We start from the raw sequence: 16,816 nt of genomic DNA, 5'->3' as shown, positions 1-16,816 counted from the left end.
TGAACGTCCGTTACATTCAAGTCATTGCCATATAAGTTCATACAAAGCTAAGACTATCGGCTCCACACAACTCTCTCTGTGTGGAGGAGGGGTGGGGGGTGGTGTGCGATCACGGAAGGCTTGTTTCATGTGGATGCGCCGACAGTGTTGTTGTCATTACTTAGAATTTCTCATGGGGGAGACAGAAACTACGCACCATAGATTTAAATGTTCAAAATGACTATGTCTTTCTTTTTTTTTTTACCTTGTAGATATTATTTATCATATTTCTACTGTTTTCTTTTCTCATGTAGATGGTAAAGAAGATCAATATGGGCTAGTGACCGAGGAGAAGAGTTGGTTTGAAGCTCAGAGCTACTGCAGGCAGCACCACACAGATCTAGTCAGTGTGAGGAATAAGCCTGAGAGAGACTGCAGAGCAACCGAGCTGTGGAGGAGGCCTGGATCGGCCCGTGGAAATGGTCGGATGGCAGCAGCTCCTCGTTGAGACAGTGGTGGGGGATTCAGCCCAATAATGAAAACGGCTCTCAGGCTAATATGCAGAGAGGGAAATGGAACGACTGGAACTGTCACACCAAATGTAACGTTCTCTGTCAAAGTAAGCCCAAATACATTGTTCTTTTATATCCTTTTTTTTCAATTAAATCTATGAAATATTATATAACCTGTTCATGACTTTTCCAAGGTGATGTCCTGAAATGTCTTGTTTGGTTCAACGCAAAGATATTCAGTTAACGATGATATACTATGCCAAAGAAAATGCTTGAAAAAAAGGCTAACATTTATAATTGCTTATCAAGTAGTTAGCTCTAATTTATATCTTCTTTCCTTCACATTCAAAAGGATTGGAAACCACTGACTTTAACAATGTATTATATTTTCTAAGTGCATCCTATTTATCATCACATAAAAAGTAACAAGTAACTAAAGCTGTCAAATAAATATAGTGGAGTAAATAGGAGAACGTTTTCCTCTAAATTGTAGAAGTATAAAGTAACTCACTCAAGTAAAGTACAAGTACCTCAAAATTGTATTTAGGTGCATACTTATATTATATATATATATATATATATATATATATATATATAAGTATGCACCTAAATACAAGTAAATGTACTTAGTAACTTTCTATCACTGGTTAAGAGACAAAACTAAATATCTTGAAACACACACACATATATACCAGAGGGAGGCGCCATTTAGAAGACCTCAAACTTCCTTTCCCCTAAAAAGAAAAAATACAAATTACTTTTTAAAATGACTGACCCCTCTCTCCATGTCTTTTCTTTTCTAACACACATAACTGAAGTGATCCCGACTCCACTGACTGAACCCACCACCATCATCCCAGGTATACAGGGTCAGGTTTAGTTTACATCCACACATCACCCTCCTGTCATTCTTAACACTCCAACACTGGTGAAAGATGACTTAAGTAAATTAACAGATACACAAAATGTTGATTAATCAATACAAGTATTCATTATGAAGGCACAAGGAGCCATATGAGTACTGATGCATTATGTTAGCAACATTTTGTATTTTATAAGCCCCCAATATATTTTCTATGTAAAATCTTATCTACCAAGTGACAACAGCTATCTTTCTGCATCACAGTAAAAAGTGCAATATTTCCTACAAACTGTTAAGTATAAGTAGAATTAGTTACAGCTTCTAAACACAGCTGTGCAGAGAAAGACTACAGTGAAGATGAAGTTGCTGACTAATTCCGACCTCACGGATCCAACCATCAGACATAAAGTCTTACAGCAGGTACAGTAGTGGGTTTTTAGTTTACGGCAGCTCTTAACTTGCAGGGTTTTACTGACATCAAGCTTCTCTGGAGGACTTTAAAGGCAGAGAAACAACCAACAGAGAGAAGTAACGATCCCAAACAAAATGCACCTAATACATTTGACCTCATACTGTTAATGGTATATTGGCAGGTATATTGACAAAGCCTTTATACCTCAGAGATGCATTACAGATTCATTTTGGCATTATGTATTACTCATTTTACATCTCTATCCTGAGTCACCTGCTGTGTCTTTTACCAAGATGCATGTGGAGAGGTAAAAAAGTCAAACCCTGACTGGGGCTTTTATCCCTAAAATGGAACCGAGAGAAGATTAGCTATGATAACTGCCTTTTTTCTTCAACATTCCATGTTGGCACACTTTTTAAAGGTTTAAGTCCTAAATTACCTGCAATAGTTTGTTTTTTTGTTTTCGAATTATCCACCATCCACTTTATTAAATTCGCTGAAATTGGAAAAGAATAGTGTGTGAAGCAGTAACAGTGTAGAATGTATTAGATATCATTTCTTTTGTCATCATGTCTATATTAAAACTTTTATTAAAAAAGTATATTGCTACACAATTCATTTGGAAATGTGTTGTAATCTATAAAGACATAACAATCAATAGTGAACGTAAAATATTGAGACATTTTTATTGCTCTTCTTTTGCAAGTTTTCACCACATTCATGTTAACCCTAAACCTTTTTTTCTGTTTGTCATTGAAACCTTCACAGATGAAATCCAGTTCTCTGCTGTCTGATCGTATGCTCGGCTTGTTTAGTTTCACCAAACTGTGGCTAAATTAATAAACTGCTTTAAAAAAAAGTGCAGACACACACACACGGCTTTGTGAGCCGATGTGTGTTGGTTGAACATGTTAAAGTGCCCGCCCATTAAAATGAATTTTAATGTACAATTTGGTTAGTCAAATTTGAGCCTCCAAGCAGAAGAGTCAATTTGAAGGACATCCGGCTGAAAAAAATCCTACCTACTCAACTTTAAACTGTTTAAACTGTTTGACACCTATGTCTGTAAACTAAATCTTAATGGATTGTTATAAAACAATTTAAGAGATTCATTTGAAAAAAATAGTAACATGAAAAAGGTTAAATCAGCTCTGAAATACAAAACAGTTACATTTTTGTTGATAAAAAATAATGACGTTTCAAAACAATTTCACATGGTAAGATTTAAAAGAAACATCTTTTATTTAGGTGTCAATAGTCAGTGTTCTTTTACAGTTGTCATTTGAATAATTAATAAAATTATTTCAATATATACAGCATCAATTTTAAGACAGACCGAACATTCACACATTTAGACACAATAACCACATGAAATAAGTCATGTATGTATAATTCTTTTAATTCAAACAAAGTTTATTTGAAATGTTGATCACTGAAGACAGGAGATTTAGGATGCTTCTATATATGATGGAATATTTTTTTTATGTTTTGTTGGAGACATTTTATGATCATTTGTAATATGATTAAAAGAATATACAGATTTTGCATCAAATAAACACGTGACTTTTTGTATTTCTATATTGACAGATTGAAAATAAGATGGGTTTGTTTTAAGCCTGGTGGCCCACGGGGCCTAAGTTCCCCCCAGGCATAGGTCTCTGTTTTTTTAAACTACAGTTACAGCAAGATGGCTTGGTTGGAAACTTAGTCATAGTCATATTTTCAAATCTCCAGTTAGCTTTTAGCTCTGTTGTAAGACCCTATCAAATCTCTGTTTAGATTTTTTTTAAATTCTCAGTTTCATGATTCCGTCCATGATTCTGTTATCGCAGAAACTATAGGGCTCAACCTTAATGCTGTGACTGGCCCGCACCCTCGTCAAAAAAGACACTTGCCACCGGTCTTAACTATTTTTCTGGGGAAAACCCTAGGTGTAAACGATCATGAGCTGTGTGTCCCAATTCCATACTACATTAAACAATGCAATATGTGGGTTGTGCAGTACAAAGGCAGTCAAACTTCTGCTGTCACTTTTCTATTGCATTGTGGGACAAGAGTGTACATCAACAGCACACTCAGTCAAAACCTAAGCGCCTTTAAGTCTGCATACTGACTGTTTTGATTATGCTTAGTATAGAAGTAGGGATGAATTTCTCAACTTAATTCAATCAATTTGAACAGATTTTACACTGCAAGACAAGCTGAGGCCCCCTTCAGACAACAATACCATTTTATTGTGAAGGGGCTCTGTGCTTGTATCTGTATCGTAAACACGCTTGATCTGGGCACCAGTCAGCTGTCAGAAGTTGCCAAATTTTTTCATTGACCAGAGTCACACTCATGCCTGTCACAATGTCAATGTGGTTTGCATTTATTTGTATGTGGGTCGTTTCAAAAGCACATCACAGGATGACAGCATCTTAAGCAGTTCTGTGAACCAAAGTCTAGACTCCATAAACAAACGTTTAGGATTTAGGATGTTTCTGGTTTTAAAACATTCTCTGTGTTACACTATCCATTAAACTAAAACATTTTCTATAGATCATGGAGTGGACTTGGAGACTCATTTTTATTTGGGGTAAGTCATATAATATTACTATATTTTTTCAGTGAATTTGTTTGTCTTTGAAAAGTGGTAATACTCACTCTTACAAAATAACTGAGAGCACCCTATGCAGGGTTTAATCTATTTTTTTGAAAGAAAGTATGCAATTGAATTCCTTATACATTAAACAGATTAAATCCTAGATTTTGACCTTGAATGTTTTTTATTTTCTTACATTAAAATATCAGATTTTGTCATAAGTAACTAAAAAAGATTTTTAATCTACAAGGAAGTCTACTATAAAACCGAAAGATGTATATTATTTGTTTATTGAATGAGTATAATGTTGGTGTTCAACTTTATTTGCAGGATTTATCCTTCTCAGTTTCACTCTTACTCTCCAGGCAGGTAAGGAAATATGTATAAAAAGCAATGGTAGAAGAAGTACTTAGAATTTTTAACTTAAGTATAAGTACCAATGCAACAGAAGTACTCGCTCTGCAGTAAAAATATCCTGCGTTGGCATCATTAGATCCCATCAGCGTGTCATGAGATGATTAATGAACGTGAACGTGTTTCGCACAACAATTTGTATGATATCCTAAGATATAACCAGCTGGTCATGTGATTACCAGACATTACAGTTACGTTTAGCGGACTCAGTTAAAATTAGCCGAGAAAAGACAACTGTGAGCCGTGTGCAGAGCACCGTGAGGTCCCTGGTCCGACTAAAGGTGACTGCACCAAAACGACTAAGTCTTTGTTTTTTTTTGTTAAAACACTAGTCCCCTTATGTAGCCTACTCCCGGAACACAACCACCCATTTCCTGGGAGAGTTTTGTGTTTTCCCCTTAACTTTTTCCGTCACACTCCCCTGTGTTTTGGACTGCACCAGTCATTGTGGTGCATATGTTTATAAAATATGTGGAATACATACCAATTACAATGTATTACTCTTCGTACCTAAGAATGGTTCATGAGAACAGCCTGCGTTTTTTGACATCTCTGGGCCTTAAACATTTATTCAGGATATCTTGAAAAGTCTTAAAACATGACATATATTTTTGTTTCAAAAAGAGAAAATGTTTTACATATTTTGCTCTGCAAACATGTACTTGCTTATCAATTCTATGATCTTTGTCACTGTGCCAACTCTCCAGCTAACTTGGCTCTGGGTGGAGTGGCTGCTGTGTCTTCAATTTGGGACTCCTGGACCGCACCAAGCTTGGCAATTGATGGCAATCCTGATTCAACCTATAGTCATAGGAGCTGTGTTTCTACTCTGTACCAGGACAACCCCTGGTGGAGAGTGGACTTGGGGGGTCTGTATAACATCTCAACAATTGTAATCCTCCGAAGATCCGATTGCTGTGCTCTTGAGCTAAAAGGGGCAGAAATCCGCATTGGTAACTCATTGGAGAATAATGGCAACAACAATCCCAGGTGATACGATGGGTTAACCATGAAACTTAGACTGGATTGCCATTTTGTTTTTACCACAGTATTCACACTGCCATTGTGCTCATGTTGGATATTTTCCTTTTTGGGAAAGGGTGGGGAGCTATTTGTTTTAGTTTTGCATTTCTACTCTTTCGCCTCCTCCTCCCTCAGATGTGGAGTTGTCACCGTGACCAGTGATGTTACCATGACCTTCCACTGCAACCAAATGATAGCACGCTACGTCAACATTGTCATCCCTGGAGTAAATAAGAGACTTACGCTTTGTGAGGTCAAAGTGTTTGCCTACTTTACAGGAGGTAATGTATCATCATTGATCAATGATCAATGGCATCCAAAGTAGATTTAATTATCCGGGTGGTTCCTGTGTGAACATAATTTACATAATATTATTCAGTGTTATTGATACGTAGTTACAAAATATCCTCAGTGAAGACTAAGGTCTGTTTACATTCAAGTTTCTGCTAAATTTAGAAATTATTTTGTGCTCAGTTATTAATAGTTTCCAGGCTATGAGTGCTGAGCTTTCATTTGCAGTTAAAAAAGAAAGAAAGAAATCATTCTTAGGTTCAACTTCTCACACCTTGCAGAAATCTAACATGTGGCAAGGTTCCCCATCTACACTACAATTTTTTGTAAATGGTGACAAACCAAAAAATACTTGGAAACCACTGGTTTCATGTTGAACAATGTCAGAGGTGTCAAGTAACGAAGTACAAATACTTCGTTACCTTACTTAAGTAGAAATTTTGGGTATCTATACTTTACTGGAGTAATTATTTTACAGCAGACTTTTTACTTCTACTCCTTACATTTTCATGCAATTATCTGTACTTTCTACTCCTTACATTTTAAAAATAGCCTCGTTACTCCTATTTCAGTTCGGCTTGTTTTCATTCTGGCTCGTCATCGTTCAAAAACACACACAAAAAAACCCTATCCAAATCGCGCCATCCAGATAGAGTGAATTTGATTGTGGTTGGATGAGAAGTATAAACATATACCATTCCGACGCCCTATTGGTTTGTACGCGATCCATCGCACCTGCACAGACCTGGTGCTAATAACGCTAGCTACACCTGGCAGCAGGTAACGTTGTGTAAAAGTGTGTCTGTATTTCACTGGAGAGGATTGTAACACCAGACTGTAGCTGCCGTTGTCTGAAAAACACAGAAGAGATGTGTCACCTTTTTCAGCCCTTGTGAGTTTGCAGGTATGATTTTAATACAACATTATTATAGTCATTATGGCCTTTAGAAAAATGTTTTTTTGTGGAAGTGGGGTTTTGTCCCCATGTTTTGGGGCTAAGCTTTTGTCCTTAATGGAATTTCTTTCAAAATTCTTCAACGTTTTTTAAGCCAAGGACCCCTTAACTTAAAGTGAGATGTAGCAGGGACCCCCTACAATGTATTGTATGAAATTAAGTTGCATATTAAACTGGGCCTACAATAACTGTAAGGGCAACCTAAAGCCTTCTTACATACCCTTTTTTCATAAGCTATTAAAATATTAATTGTTGGCATGATTTTATAAATCATATTTTAATGTTACATATGTGGCACAGTAAATCTAGGATTAACTGTATCTATGGGCTGATATCTTAGTGACTACCTTACCTATAGGCCAGTAAGCCTATCATCAGTGGGAATTTATATTTGCTAAAAATATGTTGGAATTATGTTAAGGCATTTAAATTTTTATAAATATCATATCTTTATAAATTTATTTCATTTTGGTGTTAACATATCATCTTTATTTCCCCGGTAGTCACTGTAGAACCATTTAAGCCCAGTATGTTCCATTTAAGCCCATCTCATGTGTTTCAATAGGAAATTCCAGAAATGATGAGTTTGATAGGAATTTTTGATGTAAAGATTTGTAATTTTGTCATTTTTACTGTAATCCTGTGACTTTGATGTTCTTTTACCTTACTGACGTCATTAACAAGGGTACATCACAAATCACACACTGGCCAGAAGTATTGTTATGTAACCTAATTTGCATAATCATTTGTTTACAGTGAGAAAAATGACAACAAAAAGGAAGAATTGCAGCATCTAAAATCATCAAGGCATGTCGGAGGTTCATTCTTTGGCGGGCTAACCTGCAGGGTGCTGACCCTTTTCACCTGGCAAACCACCAAGAAATCAAAATGCTGTACTTTATAAGCTGTTTGCTGTTTGTTGGCATGCAAATGCATGCCAACAATTTTTTTTTTTAAATACTTAACTAAATGTTAACGTAAGACAGGTTAATGACTCAGTGTCAGTGTTTTTACTACTTTAAAAATTGTTATATTATCAATATTGAAAAAAAAATAAAACCTATGAATGTAGCTTATCAGAATAATAATTGTAGTCTTAAATGTAGTCTCAAGTCATGTTTGTGGTTTGATGATGGTCGCTATTGGTTCAAGTGACAAATTGGCTAAAACCAAACATAAAATGAAATGGGTTTTTTAGATACTTGTTAATGTAAGACATATTATTGAATAAATATTTGGTGTTTTCACTAACTGTAAAATAATAATTACTTATATTTTGTCAATCATTTTTGTTGTGGGCTTATTTGGAACACATGTGGGCTTAAATGGTGCCACTGTACCAATTAAGCCCATGCCAGACTTTTGAATTTATTCATAAAATATCTTTATTTTATATGATAAAACATACACAAATAAATTAATTTATTTTCAAATGAGAGATTAATCTTACATTTTAACAAATGATTATGTTGTTAAACTATGTCAGTATGTAGGAAAAATAACTGAACTCAGATTTTGGTGGGCTTAATGGGTACGTTTACCCTATACTTTAAGTAGTTTTGAAACCAGTACTTTCACCCTTTTACTTAAGTAAAAAGCTTGAGTTGATACTTCAACTTCTAGAAAAGTCTTTTCAAACCCTAGTATCTATACTTTTGACACCTCTGAACAATGTATTGTATACATTGAGCATATGTTTCTTTTTTATGTAAAATCTTAATCTGAAAAATAACTACAGCTGTCAAATAGATGTGGTGGAGTAAAAAGTGTAGTATAAAGCAAAATAAAATGGAAATACTCAGTACCTCCAAATTGATCTTCTTGGTTACTTCCCACCACTGCTGAGTAAACATCTGCAGGTGAGATTAAACAACACACTGTTGGCTAACAGGCATTTTGATAATTTGTTTTCTTTGTATTATATGGTTTTATGAAATATTAAAGAACAACAATTAATCATCAATAAGATACGTGTAGTGTAGTGTTTATGTAGTCTTTTTGTTGTTTCATTTCACAGCGTTTTTAAGTTTCTACTCAAGTGCCCTCCTGTGTAGATGTTTTACACATTGATCTTTGTCACTTTTCTAACTCTCCAGCTAACATGGCTCTGGGTGGAGTGGCTGCACAGTCTTCACTTTATTTCCCCTGGACTCTACCAAGCACGGTGATTGATGGCAATACTGATTCAAACTATTTTGATGGGAGCTGTTCTTCAACTCAGTGGCAGAAAAACCCATGGTGGAGAGTGGACATGTTGGCTCCGTATGACATCTTATCAGTTGAAGTCACTCGACGTACAGATTGCTGCATTTATGATCTAAACGGGGCAGAAGTCCGCATTGGTAACTCACTGGAGAACAATGGCAACAACAATCCCAGGTGATGTTATGGGTTAAACTAGCCTGATACTCAGACTGGAGTGCCATTTTGTTTTCACCCAAGTATTCACACTGACATTGTACATATGTTACATTTTCAGTTTTGGAAAAGCCTGGGAGGTTTTGTTCTGTAATAACAAATCTTTCTTTACTATCTGTCCCTTGTCCCTTTTTTCTCCCTCAGATGTGGAGTTATCTCTGTGACCAGTGCCGTTACCGTGAACTTCAACTGTAGCCAGATGACAGGACGCTACGTCAATATTTTTATTCCTCGAGTAGGATATGTTCAGCTTTGTGAGGTCAAAGTGTATGCCACTACCAGCGTTACAGGAGGTACGCAATGCTAAGAAATGGCATCTAAAGTTGATTAAATGATGTGGTGTTCCCGATACAATATTGTTTATTATTGTATACTTACATACTAAAATATCTTCAGTGAAGAACAAGGTCGGTCTACGTTCACAACTAGTTTCCAGGTTGTGAGAGCTAAGCATTTCTTTGGAATTAAAATGTATGTTTAATCATTTTTTAGAAACATTCATCACAAACTTGCAGCCCACATTAATCACATCTAACTGATCAACAATCAAAGTAATATATGTGAAAATGCAATACATTTGAAACAATAACCACAAAATAACAAACCACAGGACACATAACAAGAAACATCTATCCCCAGAAACTACAGCTTTCAGTGAATTATTTGTGTTCACGATTCAAAGTAATTATATTTTTAGACATTTTAACAATCTTAAACAGAGCACACAGTGTATGTATAATTTTTTTTAAATCACATTTGGTAAGAAACGAAATGTTTTGGGTGATTTTAGCCTCATAATATGACTTGGTTTAGGGATGGAAATGTTATTCAGATTGACTTATATTATGCGCCATTATCAGGTCAAATCTTCTATTTGTCTAATATTTTGCTTTACAATTAACAGTATAGCCTCAAAGAGCAGCTATAGTGGGGCTGTAGACTATTTTTCTTGTTGAACTGTATTTTAGTAGGGAGACTAATGATGTGGTTTCCCAAATGAATCTGTAACTGGTTATTTTTTAATACATTTATTCATAACTGCCTTAATGACACTCCCACCAGTAAACGTGGCACCGAGAGGAATAGCTACGCAGTCTGCACAACCAGCTTCTGCAGAAACTGCTCCATCTAAGGCCATTGATGAAAACCCTGGGCCAGAGGCTCCACGAGACACCTGTGCCTCAGTCCCACTGCAAGACAACCCCTGGTGGCAACTGGACCTTCGGAGTATCTACCGCATTAGTAATGTGTCTATCACCAGCGACTGCTGCTCAGAGAACTTGACCGGTGCTGAGATCCACATTGGCCTCAGGAATGACACCAAGAACCAGAGGTGATATTAGCAGGAACAAAAGAGTACTTAGTTGCTGTAGTAGCACTAATAGTTTCCAGACACTATAATAGTCTTTTGTTTCTTTTTAGTTATACTTCCTCCTTCTTTCAGGTGTGCCATCATCTACATTGCAGACGGACAGCAACAATACAACTACAATTGTGGGATAATGGAAGGTCGCTTCATCCATGTTGTTCTTCCTGGACTACAGAAGACTTTGACCATTTGTGAAGTACAGGTGTATGGTACTGTGCTAGGTAAGCTCCACAGCATGACAAATACAATTCCCCCCCGAAATCAGATTGTTGTGCCTTTCAGAGCAGAGCCTTTCATTTATTTATTGAGTATGCCATATTGGAAGAACAAAAGTACATAAATGACAACAAAAAGGTCAAACATTTTCATTTTTTCCCTCTCTGACGGCTTCCTGTACATGGTTCCATTGGAAGAATATACTTTAAATGTTTTTTTTTTTTGTTGAAAAAAATGCTTCATGCTTGTGATCTTACCCGGGAATGTCACCACAGACCAGCTCGTAATACTGCAAATACAAGAGCTGTAATCAGTGGGCCCTAGATTCAATCCCCATCTTACCTCATTTGGGGATAGATAGTTACTTAACATACATTTATTTAAAACAAATCTTTAAGATTATTACTTTAAAGATAATACTGTAAAGACTGTAGTATTTCCAACTTTATTTTTTAAGCTTTCACAACAATATCAATATAAATTTCAGTTTAGTTTTTGTATTTCCTATCAACATCAAAATTTGGTAAAGGCGGACAAAATCTAATTTGTGTTATTTATTGTCTACTTGCTTTCATTATACATTTACATCAATGGCTCTTTGGCCTTCTCTTATACATTTGAATACCCTTGTTAAATTGAAAGTACCAACTTAAAAAAAAAATAATTGTTTCTTTTTTTTTCTTTTTACACCTTTCTCCTACCTAGATAATGTGGCTTTGAGAGGAGTGGCTTTTCAATCTTCCTCAAAATTAACCGGATATGAAGCCAGCAAAGTTATTGATGGCCAGCCGTTTTCCACCTGCAGCATAACTGAAGACAAACCCAGTCAGTGGGTGATGGTGGATCTACTGGTTCCCTACAATGTGACTGTGATCCAACTTGCCTACAGTCAGGACTGCTGCTATAGTAGTGATGTTCGAGTGGACAAAACAAGGTAAATATATAGTCAAAGAAGGATGGACGAATGCATCGCCCAACTATGTTTGTAAGCGGAGACTTTCCTTCCGAAAAAAACTACAGCATTAGTTGTTGCAGCAGATGCCCAACAAAAATCATGTTTACCTTCAACTGACAAAGCCCTCTAGTAGCTGTAGGATTCATGACACTTGCCTGAGGAAATAGTGTGAAGTTGTTATGGAGCAGCAAAGTCTGCAGGTGGAGGAGGTTGGGGTGGATGGATGGCTCAACAAAACATGAATTTGCATTGGAAAATGTAAAGACCATTTGGTCACTTCAGCCATTATCTCATAATTTTGAGAATTTTACTAAAGTCATCTCTGGGTCTCTGGTAGATATAGTAACATAATCGTAAATATCTTTTGCAGGTAAATCTGGATAACAAAAAAAAAAATCAAGTTTAAAGGTAAATCAAGCTGTGTCATGTACCTTTTCTATGTCTCCTTTATCTATTTCAGCTGCATGGTCATCCCAAGTAGTTCACAATCACTGGTGACCCTGGATTGCGGTGGGATTGTGGGTCGCTATGTGACTGTAATACATCCTGACATACCACCGCCTCTGTGTGAGGTTGAGGTCTACAGCACTTGGGAGAATCCTCAGAATACATATCCTCAGCAGCTCCCACCCAGTGGTAAACAAATTATACAGTTTAATGAAATCCTACTATGCAAAATCCCAACCAGAAATTGAAGGGTCATCGCATTTGCAGTTGATACTGTCATTTACATTATTAGCTTGTTAGGACCTTGTTTGTAAAACTCACTAGCAAGGCTAATGTGGGAGTGGTTGAATTCTTGCTCCAATTAAAGATTTTTACTTGTATCACCTCTATAAATACCACAGTAATGCTGAATAATTGCTCTCAATTCTATGTTTGTTTTTTAAGCAGAAAGATTTTCCAGATACATTCTTTTCTCCTCAACCTTTTAGTGATTTAATCAAGTCTGATTGTAGTACAGGCATTCATACTAGTCCTACATCATGCGTTCACAAACAAAATTATTGTTGAATTTTCCTTTTTCTACCAACAGATTACTGCCTCTTTGATTCCTGCAGCCGTGACTACATTCTCATTCGCAATGAACCTAAGTCATGGTTTAAAGCCCAGACCTACTGCAGAGAGAGGTTCACTGACCTGGCCACCATCAGCAACGCTAACGACATGAACAGGGTTGTTGACAAAATGAATAATGACTTCAACGACTTTTGGATTGGGCTGTATCAGGGTAACTTAACCTGGAGGTGGTCTTTGTCAGATGAGGGTTACTATGGAGATGGTGAAGCTGAGTTCAGGAACTGGGGTGTTGGTGAACCCAACGCTGAGAGTGGCATCCAGCACTGTGCTGGCATACAACACACGGGTGAATGGAGAGACCTGGACTGTGACTTACCTAACTACTTCTTATGCTTTGATGGTAATATTATGGAAAATATTATTCACATGTTGACATAGAATAACCTGTTTTTGTGTGCTTTATACTATTAACTACAAACTTAACTGGCTTAAATATCATCAACCAATTTCAAAGGCTTCAGGAAAAATTGGCGTTCTTAGTGTGTTGCTGCATCTTGATTATTTCTGTGTTCACAGGCAGAAACGGCACACTAGAAACCAAGATTCTTGTGGAAACAGCAATGAATTGGACCGATGCTCGACGCTACTGCATGGTGTACCACACAGACCTGCTCAGCATAAGGAACCCGGCTGAGAACAATGAAATCCAGAGCATGGTGCCGGTAGAAAAGCTGGCCTGGATTGGCCTTTTTGAAGACTCCTGGAAGTGGTCAGATGGGAATTACTCCTCATTCAGATACTGGTCTCAGGGACTAGTCGACAGCTTAGGAGAGAGTCCAAAATGTGCTTATGTCTCTGACAGGAAATGGAGCGTAAGGTCCTGTGACACCAAATCTATGTTTCTCTGCTACTGTAAGTGGTATGCAAGTTTATGTAAGTTTTACAGTAGTGCTTGAGCCATTGATTGATAAGTTAATTGACAAATCAACTTTTCAATCAACAATGTCCAACCTCTGCTGATTCAAGCCTTTCAAATATGAGGATTTGGTGCTTTGCTCGTGTGTTTTACATCATTGTTAAGTACATATTTTGGGGTTTTAGGCTGTTGGTTGAGCCAGAAAAAAAGTAATTTGAAGACGTTTTGCGTGCACTCTGGGAAAAAGTAATTAACATTGTTCAAAAATCTGACATTTAACAGACTAAACGATTAATCAGTTAATTGAAAAAGTGTTATATTAACCGATACTGAAATGTAATATTTAGTTACAGACCTACTCCACTTACAGTTTATTGACAAACAGCACTCTTACTATCAGTCTGTTATTAATTGCTGCTGCCTACTTAGCATTAATGCTAAATGAAAAATTAAGATTTTCTATAGAAAGTTAAATCACTTTTGTAGTTAAATTAATTGAAATTACCAAAAGATTACCAGGCAGCCAGCTTTTTGACAACATAATTTTGACACAAAACAATGGCTGTGTTTTGTTAATTGTAATGGATTACCTATCTCAAGCAGCTACCACGTCTTTTCAACTTAATTCATTTTTGTGGCGCATTGAAATGAACCTGAACCAATGGCTGCCCGGAATAGGCAATTCATCATAAAAGTCACTCTATGTTTAAAAAAATGTTCACTAGTGATGCTACTGCTACTGTGGTCAATGGACGAAAACGTGCTAAACAAATGGCACAGCTCTTTAAATCATAACATTTCATAACGCTGTCAAAATGACAGCTAAACAATCACACCAGCAACTGTTTTTCAGACTTTAAGAAGAGATCTGTCGTGAGGATCAATGCTGACTTTGACATGAGTGACCCAGTCATCCAACAACAAATCTTGAGCCAGGTGAGAAAGAGAAATTTTGCTAAGATTTATCATGTGCGCATACATAAAAGTCTACTCCCTGTGTAATTTATAGTTTATAGGTGCTATAGCTAATGAGATCCAAGTTGCTAATCATTAAAGTTATAATAAATGTAAAGACAGATTTTTGTGTATGCTTCCTAGTTGGAGGCAGAGATGAAAAAAAAGGGCATCAGTGATTTTAAGATCAGCTGGAGGATGTCTGGACGTGTTTCACACAAGGAAGACAGCACAAATTAAAAAGTAAAATATTCCAGTTTTTCATTTAATTCACTGTTTTTAGTACAGTTTAGACCAAATAAATACACATGGCAAAACAAAGGAGATATACTGTATACTTAGCGTTCTTGTTTTTAAATATGGCTTTCTCAGTTTTTATCTCTTTTTGTCTTTCTGTAAAGTGCTCTGTAACGACTGCTTTTCGTACTGGTTTAAAAAGTGGTGCATAAATAGTTTGTCTGTTTACTGGCTTGTAAAAACTCTAGGATAAAGCATGAACAATGGCCTGTTTGTGGAATACACAAATGTGTGTGTGTGTGTGTGTATATATGTGTATATATATATACATACAATGTATAGATTAAAATCTACAGTATTCCATAATTGTTCACCTTGTTGGCTTAAATAAGAGTTGTGCCTTGTTTACCAACGCTTCTATTGACCAATAAACATCCAACCATCTTCAATTCTCAATATCATCTACAATATGGGGAGTTTTTGGCCTAAAATGTGTATTCCTTCTGTGCTGTTCTACATGTTGACCTGTGGAGGAATTCGGACTACAGAGTGCGTGTGCTTTCTTTTTCAACAGGTGCGTGCAGCCTGAAGGGGCTGGAACAGGAGTCTTGCTTCTCGGGCTGCGGACTGAAGTTGAACAACTACTAATGTGTGTACTTGAGGGAATAAACAGGGAAAGAAGTAGAGTAAGATGACAAAATATGCCTACAGTAAGCAAACACAGCATGATAAGATTGTATGTAAGTTGCTTTACCTATGTGTCAATGTCATTTTGACACGTCATGACTTTGTAGCCAATTCAAAATAATCATATACACTGTATTGTGTGAAACCATGAATCTTTCTGAACATAGTGTGTTATGTTAAAGAGTTTAACTATGTCTTGCTCTCTCTTGTGAGATATTATAGAAGCAGCATTACATGGACATAAAATAAATACTTTGCCTTTTTTTTGACGTTTTATTCAGTCATTTGCAAAGAAAGTCCAAAAACAAAATACATTACATAAAGCACAGTTAATCATTAGTTACTGAAGCATATCCCCCTCTCAAAGGCATGAGCTCATTTCTATGCAATAATTGTAATCAAAACACAACAGAGGGCTCAGCCCAGTTAAAGTGATGGTTCGGAGTAATTCACCCTAGGGTCCTTTGCACCATGACCTCGAGCCAAACACCCCCCCAGAAGCTTTTTTCACCTGGGTCTAACATTGGGCGAGTTAGCGTAGAGTAGCGTTAGCCGCTGAATAGCTAAGCGCGGGGTAAATGGACCCACGTTTGTATCTCTTAAATGACCCCACTAATAATGCCCGAAATGATACCAAAGGTCTACACTAGTATATATAGGTTATGCTCTCATAAAACGATGGATTGGAAAGTTTGTAAGTACACCAGAAGTTTATGTAAATAACACTTGCCTGCTGGCTTCTGCTCTCTGCTGTTGTTGTTGCTGCGTGAGGCGAGAGTGCTTAGGGGCATTATACAAATTACAACACCGAAAAGAGATGCAACAAAAATATTTTTTAATTTAACTTATTTTTTAAAGTAAGTGCTGTAATATAACTAGCAGGAGAAAAGTAATAATTTAGGTAAGTTTGGAGACATTACCTTATTTAATCATTAAATTAATACATATTTTTGTTGTATCTCTTTTCGGTGTAGTAATTTGTAGACAGCCCTAAGCGCAGCACAGTAGCGCA

At 36.6% G+C, this 16,816-nt stretch overlaps 1 protein-coding gene across 2 annotated transcripts; it reads left to right on the top strand.

Annotated features, from left to right (window-relative positions):
- Positions 1-4,182: 4,182 nt before the first annotated feature.
- On the top strand, positions 4,183-16,022 carry LOC120573323. 2 transcript variants are annotated; one of them, XM_039823002.1, is made up of 15 exons: positions 4,183-4,343; positions 4,680-4,718; positions 5,471-5,753; positions 5,922-6,067; positions 9,129-9,411; positions 9,595-9,743; positions 10,513-10,783; positions 10,895-11,040; positions 11,741-11,969; positions 12,451-12,626; positions 13,027-13,410; positions 13,587-13,922; positions 14,780-14,862; positions 15,025-15,123; positions 15,692-16,022. In XM_039823002.1, exons 1-14 carry the CDS (start codon positions 4,310-4,312, stop codon positions 15,118-15,120), a joined length of 2,655 nt encoding a protein of 884 aa, XP_039678936.1. In that variant the 5' UTR covers positions 4,183-4,309; the 3' UTR covers positions 15,121-15,123; positions 15,692-16,022. The 2 variants fall into 2 exon arrangements, with proteins under 2 accessions (XP_039678936.1, XP_039678937.1); XM_039823003.1 differs by lacking the exon at positions 15,025-15,123.
- Positions 16,023-16,816: the final 794 nt, after the last annotated feature.

Source organism: Perca fluviatilis, chromosome 14, assembly GCF_010015445.1.
Source record: "Perca fluviatilis chromosome 14, GENO_Pfluv_1.0, whole genome shotgun sequence".
Classification (NCBI taxonomy): domain Eukaryota; kingdom Metazoa; phylum Chordata; class Actinopteri; order Perciformes; family Percidae; genus Perca; species Perca fluviatilis.
Note: the sequence above shows the minus strand (reverse complement) of the source record. Positions and strands in the feature narration are given on the sequence as shown.

What these genes read in the sequence shown, in the direction of transcription:
- LOC120573323 (XM_039823002.1), top strand. Translation starts at nt 4,310, where the DNA reads ATGGAGTGGACTTGGAGACTCATTTTTATTTGGG. An exon ending in GTTTGCCTACTTTACAGGAG is followed by an intron (nt 6,068 to 9,128) that starts GTAATGTATCAT and finishes CTAACTCTCCAG; the next exon opens with CTAACATGGCTCTGGGTGGA. An exon ending in GTTCGAGTGGACAAAACAAG is followed by an intron (nt 11,970 to 12,450) that starts GTAAATATATAG and finishes TATCTATTTCAG; the next exon opens with CTGCATGGTCATCCCAAGTA.